This window comes from Chrysochloris asiatica, unplaced genomic scaffold (assembly GCF_000296735.1).
Source record: "Chrysochloris asiatica unplaced genomic scaffold, ChrAsi1.0 scaffold00069, whole genome shotgun sequence".
Taxonomy (NCBI): Eukaryota; Metazoa; Chordata; class Mammalia; order Afrosoricida; family Chrysochloridae; genus Chrysochloris; species Chrysochloris asiatica.
Genome location: NW_006408587.1, coordinates 3321897 through 3329428, shown reverse-complemented (window position 1 = coordinate 3329428; position 7532 = coordinate 3321897). Strand labels below are relative to the sequence as shown.

Below are 7532 nucleotides of genomic sequence, written 5' to 3'. Positions count from 1 at the left end.
TAGTCCAGTATTCTGTGTTGCTGACAGAACTTCTCACTGCACTTCCACCCAATCCACCATCTTGTTTGTTCTCCAGATCATTGGCTCTTGATCATATGTTACCTCTTGAAATGGTTGAACATTGATCATTTCTATTTTGTACAGTGATTTTGTGTATTGAATCATTCCATTTTTTGTCCATAGAATCTTTCAATATTGCAAGTCAAGGCTTGATTTTTTTCTTCAGTTCCCTCAGCTTTAGAAAGGGGAGCATGTTCTTCTCTTTTGGTTTTGGGACTCCAGGTTTTTGTACATTTCATTATAATATTTGACTTATAATATTTGAAATTTTCTATTCGGCTCTTTACCTCCTCATTTCTTTTATTTGCTTTAGCATCTCTACACTGGAGAGCAAGTTTCAGAGCCTCTTCTTTCTTTTGGTCTTTTCTTTATTTCTTAACTTCATAATGACCTTTTGTTTTCTTCCTGTATGATGTTCTTGCTGTCATCCCACAACTCTTCTGGTCTTCTGTCTTTAGTGTCTGATGCATCAAATCTCTTCTTGAGATGATCTCTAAATTCCAGTGGGATATGTTCAAGTGTGGACTTGTTTTCATTTTCTTCAGCTTCAGCCTGAACTTACATATGAGCAATTGATGGCCTGTTCCAGAGTCTGCCTCTGGCCTTGTTTTGACTGATGATATGGAGCTTTCCCCTGCCCCCTGTCTCTTTCCATAGATGTAGTTAATTTGATTTCGGTATAATTTCTTCTGAGGACCATATGTTTAGCCATCTTTATGCTGTTTAAAAAGGATATTTGCAAAGAAGTCATTAGCCTTGCAAGATTCTGTCTTTCAATCTCCAGCATCATATCTATCACCAAGGCCATATTTCCAACTACTGATCCTTCCTCTTTATTGCCAATCTTTGCATTCCAATAGCCAGTAATTATCAATACATCTTGACTGCATGTTTGATCAATTTCAGACTGATGAAGTGGGTAGAATTCTTTCAGTTTCATCATCGTTGGCTTTAGTGGTTGGTGCATAAATTTGAATAATAGTGGTCTTATTTGTAGATATATAGATACTAACCTTTCATAGACAGTGTTGTACTTCAAGACAGATCTTGAAATGTTATTTTTGATGATGAATGCGACGCCATTCCTCTTCTATTTGTCATTTCTGGCATAGTTAATCATGTGGCTGTCAGATGACCAATTCAAAATGACCAATACCGGTCCATTTCGGCTCACTAATGCCTAGGATATTGATGTTTATGCATTCATTTTTGACAATTTCCATTTTTTCTAGATTCATACTTTGTATAGTCCATGTTCTGATTATTAATGGATATTTACAGCTGTTTCTCCTAATTTTTAGTTGAATCCCGTCAGCAAATGAAGGTCCTGAAAGCTTTACTCCATTCACATCATCATGGTCAACTCCACTTTGAGGAGGCAGCTCTTAACCCAGTCATATTTTGAGTGCCTTCCAACTTGAGGGGCTCATTTTCTGGCACTATATCTGACAGTATTATGATATTCTTCATCCTGTTTCAATATTCAGTATTCTGATGCTATCTGACAGTGTTCCACTGCTATTCATAAGGTTTTCAGTGACTAAATATTTGGAAGTAACATGTCTCTCCTTCTTCCAGGTCTGTTTTAGTCTGGAAGCGCATCTGAAACCTGTCTACCATGGACGACCCTCCTGGTATTTAAAATACCAGTGGCATAGCTTCCAGAATCACAACAACATGTAAGCCACCACAATAGAGGACAAACTGACAAATGAGTGGTTGTTCTTTCCTCCTATTCCCTCTTAACTTGACCCTCAACTGATTATCCAATCAGAGTGTTGTTGTTGTTGTTGTTGTTAAGTGCCATCGAGTTGGTTCTGACCCATAGCGACCCTGAACAGGGTTTCCAAGGCTGTAAATCTTTATGGGAGCAGAAAGCCTCATCTGTCTCCTGTGGAGCAACTGGTAGTTTCGAACTGCTGACCTTGCGGTTCGCAGCCCAATTCATAACCATTATGCTACCAGAGCTCCTTATCCAATCAGAGTAATCTGGTTAAAATATACATCAAATCATTTTAGTCTCCTGTGTGAACCTGTCCAATGACTACTTATTACACAGAATGAAATCTAGTATTGTATTACGTCGTACAAGGCCCTTCTCTGCCTACTCGCGTTAGCTATTATTGCTGTTTTCATTTATTTCCTCCTTTCATGCTCAAAGAGAACTGTACTTTTATACATCTCTGAAGCAAAGACACAACTGTGTGACTTACTTTGGACAGGAAATATGAACAAAAGTGATTGAAGAGCCAGCACATTATTTTTAGTACTCATTCTCCCCATTTTGTGGTGTTTGTGAGAAAAAGTATTGGTATGGTAATACCATAAGGGTGAAATGGCCTGAAGTGTTAGACTAACACATAGAAGAGAGTTATCCTAGAAGTTGGCTCAGGTAAGAAATAGACTTTGGTTGTGAGATTTGGGAGTTCTCACTGCAGCAAAACATAGCTGATACGCTGTCTTATCATGCATTCTGTTCCTTGGTTATACAGTGCTTGGATCATGCTGGCCTTTTTTTCATCTCCTGAAACACATCAAGATATTTAGTTGTTCAGAGTCATTGCACATCCTGTTCCCTCTGTCTGGAATGCTCTTACCTCAATTCTTTGAATGGTTGGGTAATCTTTCTGCTTTGACTTCTAATGAGGAATATAATTCAAGGAAAAATAAAATGCCAAAGTCTGAAATGGAAGAATTTATAAATTGAAGGGGTTGGGAGAAGGTGAACAGGAGTGAAAAAGAGAAATGCATTACTCATTTTCTAATTCTTTCATTTGATCAGCATTTAGTGAGTTGTTTTTATGTGTTGAGTTGTATTATATATGCTGAAGCAATAAGATGAATGAGACATTGGCTCATTCATCTCAAAACTTCAGGCAGTTGTTGTCCAGTTGGTTCCAACTCATAGCAACCCTGTCTATATAGGGTTTTCAAGGAGTGGCAAACCATTCCACTGCTTATCCTACAGCTGCACACCAGGAGGAAAGGCAGGGGAAGTCAGTCATGAATGCTGAAGGTATTACATAAGGTAAGACTTAGAACTCATGGAATTTGCATAGGAGGAGGTGGTTAGAGATCTTTGTGGAGCAGTGATGGGAACAGAAATAGCTTGTGATGGGTTGGTGCTTAAGTAGAGTCAAGAAGATGTTGTTCTTAGTTGCCATCTTGTCAATTCCAAATCCTGGTGACCCCATGTGTATAGAGTAGAACTGCTCTGTAAGGTTTTCAAGGCTCTGACCTTTCAGAAGCAGATCACCAGGCCTGTCTTCCCAAGTGCCTCTGAGTGGTTTCAAATTGCCAACCTTCACACCAGTCAGGGACTCCAAGGGAGAAACAGTGAGCTTTAAGTAATAATAATTGCTGCCTGTGATGGTCAGTCTTATGTATCAACTCAGTTATACTATAGTCCCTAAGTATTGAAATACGAATCTAGGTCTTTCTGTGAAGGTGTTTTGTTGTGAATCAGATCTGTAATTGACATAATTAGTTCACTGTAAGTATGGGACATTAATCTAAATAATTTGTGCAGACTTGATTTAATCAATCGAAAGCTCTTGAAAACAGAGTTGAGGTTTTCTAGAAGAAATTCCTCCTGTGCACGGCACCTGCAACTCATGCCTGACAATTCCAGCTTGTCCTCCCTGATGGCCAGCACGAGGAATGTGGATTAACTAGACAGCCCCACATTGTGGAAGTTCTGAGAACCAGTTTGCCCCTAGCTGAGAACACTAGGAACTTTTACACTAGGAACTTTTACACATATTATTTCCACCCTTTCAAAATGAGTGATATTGCCCTCAATTTACAGATGATGAAACCAAACTGAGAGACTAAGTCATGCATCAACTGTGGCTGGATAAAAACCCAGGTCTGCTGACTGCAAAGTCCATCCATTCTTCCTCACCTGGCCTGCAGGACAAATGTGCCCTGCATATGTTGCCAGACCTCTGGTTTTCATTAAAAGATTATATACAGCAGTCACTGAAGGCAGCAGGCTGCTCCCTGGAGAGCTCCCAGAAAGACCAGCATCTGAATCACACACAGCTTGTTTTTGTTGTTGTTAAGGGCTATCAAGTCAATTCTGACTCACAGTGACCCGAGGAGCGGCTGGTGGGTTTGAACTGCTGATCATTTGCACTAAGAAGTCATACTGACATCACTATGCTGCAAACGCCAAACCAAATGAGGTGAGAGAGAGATATGTGTGTGTCTCAGAACAGAACTGAGCTCCTAGTGTTTTCAGTGGGTGCAGTGGATCATGAGGCTTTTCTTCTGACATGCCTCTGGGCAAACGCAGACCTCCAACCTTCCAATTAGCAAGGGAGCTCATTAATCATTGGCATCACCTGGGATTCCAAGCCCACTGCAAGTTGGTGGAAAATCAAGACTAGGGTTTTCACTGGCCAGTTCATAACACATTCTATAAAGGGAAAACATAGTTTTAAAGTATTCAGGTCACTCTCAAAGATCCAGTTCTAACCAAATGAGGCAGATTCAAAATAGTGTGAAAGTTTGAAAGGAATCAGATTGGAATTAAAGAACAGTGTCAGGATCGATAAATGCTAATGGAGATGAGTCAATGTGTAAATTCGATGTGCCTGAATTCCCGGTCTTACCATACTAATTCTATTTGGAACAGATGTGAAGAAAAAAATAAATAAAAGACTGCAGAAAGACTCAGAATTTTGAACAGAAGCAAAGGGCAAAGTTTTTCTAATTTTTTTCTTATTTTTCCCTAGACTATAAAAAAATTAACAATGGAATCTTATTAATTATTCACAAAAGAAGACTAAGAATCCCAAAGCTAGAATGAATTTTCAAGTGATCCACAGCAGTAATTCATTAAGTGAACCCACTCCCCATCATACACCTCCCTACTCCCTCCACTCCCAGCCCTGTCAGAGGAGAGGAGGGAAGGTCTACACCTTGGCCAATGGAAGAAGGGAGAAAGGAGCTGTGGGGAGCTACAAGGTGGGGAGGCCAGGAGGGGCACGCCAAGTGGCTCAGTGACACTTGGCACTGCAGGGGCCAGAGCATGGGTCACCCATGGGAAAGGAAAGGTTCACCTGCGGAAGCATCCACTAGGGGTAGTGACACATGAATTAATATGCTGTGGACACCAACCCTAGTGAGCTCACTAGGCACATTTTTTTTTTTATAGTAATGAGACTCCTGGCGGAGCCCTCATGATACAGTGGCAAAGCACTTGGCTGCTAATCATCAAGTTGGTGATTGGAACCTACCAGTGGCTCTGTAGCCTTGGATACCCTGTGGGACACTTTTACTCTGTTCTGTAGGGTTGCCATGTGGTGCTAGAGGATAAACACAGGACCGCAAGGTTGATTTGAACTGCAGAGCCAGTGGGTTGAACACACCAACCGCTCCCTCAGAAACCTGATACAGGATTGCTATGAATCGGAACCCACTTGACAGCACCTAACAACAACAACAACAACTATAGGGTTGCCGTGAGTGAGTAGTAATTAACTTGGTGGCAGTGGGTTTCCTTTTGGTAATGACACTCCTAGTTAACAACTCTGGATGTGAATAAGCACGTCGGAATCACCACAGAGGAAAAAGAAACACTTGGGTGAGCCTTCACAGATGGAATCTGATACAAAAGAAAGGTACCTTACAGGTGTTTCAGTACCATTACTGAAGTTAAACATTAACCAGGAAAGACACACGTTCGGCCCTACCACCCAGGTACCAACTGCTTTATTGTTTTAGTTTAAAAAAATATAGATTTGATACCAGGAAAGAGTTTAATGATCCAAGTTTGGCAGAAAGGAGGGCAGTTGGTGCAGAACGAATGCTCATATTTACCAAGCAAGGCATTTCTCTGTCTCCTTTGGCTCAGGTTCCCGTTACTATATATTTTCAATGGTTGGTGATATTTCAATAAGAACTTTTCAAAAAGAAAGGAAGGAAGAGAGAGAGAAAGAAAGCAGAAAGGAAAGAAAGCAGGCAGGAATGTAGGGAAGGAAATAAATCTGTACTCTCTGATGAGATTACATAGGTAGGGCTTCAGGCCGACTGAAGAGATGATCAGCCCTTGCCAACGAATCTCTAAAAGCACAAAACAATGGGTGACATTGTTCTAACTCTCTTTACCCAGGATCATCACACTTTGGGAGGCAAATTCTGAAATGTGCTGGCCACCAGGAATTTAATGACTTCTAGCTGAGCTGGCCTCCAAGCATAGCAATCAGAAGCAAACAATTCTCAGCAGTCATCTGGAGAATGTGTGTGAAATCTTCAGAAGCTACTGAAAGCAGGATTTCCCATGCCCACTGAACTTTGGACACTGCTAAGACAGTCCATTCCATTCCATTTCAAAATTACATGGACTGAGTGCTACTGAGCTGCCCTGCTCAATCCCCTAAAGCATAGGTATCCAGGACACCACCGCTATGTCTTTTTATATAAGGCAGATGGGGTTGAACTATACCCTTTCATTCTGAACTATAAGCAATCTGGCCTGGGCAATCTCTTCTTTTTTGAAGGATCACACCAAGTACATGCTCGCTATGAAGTTCACATCCCACAACCCCTGAGATTGAAGTTCTCGCTCCTAATTACAGTCCTGAGTTGTGGCTTTGCCTCCCTGAGTCTCTGAGGAGGGCTTCAGGCTGAGCTCTGGGGCTGAGAAGAAAGTTTCAAACTGGGCCATATAAGCCCAGGTTCCGGGCAGTTTGGGAGATCCTTGGAGTTTTCCTCTGAGGAAATGGATAATGAGCTGATTTACCGGACTTGTGTAGGTTCTTTGTGGGAGGAGGGCACTGAATGCTCGAGTTTAAACCTTCTTCTAGTACTTTTGTTTGGGTATTGGCCACTTGACATTGACACTGGGCTGCCTCTGAGAATTCGGTCCCTTGCTGAGTCCTGTGATTGCTATCAAACAAGCCTGGGTCTCCTTTTGGAGGCAGCCTTTGGTCAGACCCGGTAATCCTGTCCTTGTGCCGTGCTTGATTACTTGTTTCCTCACAGAAGGTTTGGACCAAGCAATGCATCTCTAGGTGTGTGTGCCATGGAGACTTGTGGGTCTGAAGACAGTCTTGGTCTGCTGTCTCTGGCATCCCTTTGGCCTCGGGCTCTGCCTCCTCCAGGGACAGTGAGCTCCTTCTCTCCTTGTTAATCCAAACAGTGCTGATCCTGGGCTGAGCCGGGGCAAGAGCAGGAACGTTTCCCCCTGAGAAGGGAAGGCACAAGCAGGGTTACCACTGGAATGTAAACAGGCAGCTCTCATTTTGGGGGTTTCAGAGTTTCTAAACTGAAAGAATGCCTGGGCCAGAATATCAAGTAAGTCATCTACCGATTACATTGTATGTGTGAGAATAACTATAGTAGTTAAGTCATAGGGTTGTTGTAGGGATTAAGTATGTCATTGTTGTGAAGTGTTGTCGAGTCAGTTCTGATTCATAGTGACCCTGTATAGAGTTTCCAAGGAGAGACTGGTGAGCTTGAGCCAC

At 41.9% G+C, this 7532-nt stretch overlaps 1 protein-coding gene across 1 annotated transcript in view; it reads right to left on the bottom strand.

Moving 5' to 3' along the window:
- Window positions 1-6719: 6719 nt before the first annotated feature.
- LOC102833785 (chromosome unknown open reading frame, human C9orf152) overlaps window positions 6720-7532 on the bottom strand; it is a 3384-nt gene continuing 2571 nt past the window's right edge. Inside the window, exon 2 of the mRNA XM_006864681.1 lies at window positions 6720-7252. Coding sequence (XP_006864743.1) covers window positions 6720-7252 — 533 coding nt within the window. The remainder of the gene's footprint in view (window positions 7253-7532) is intronic.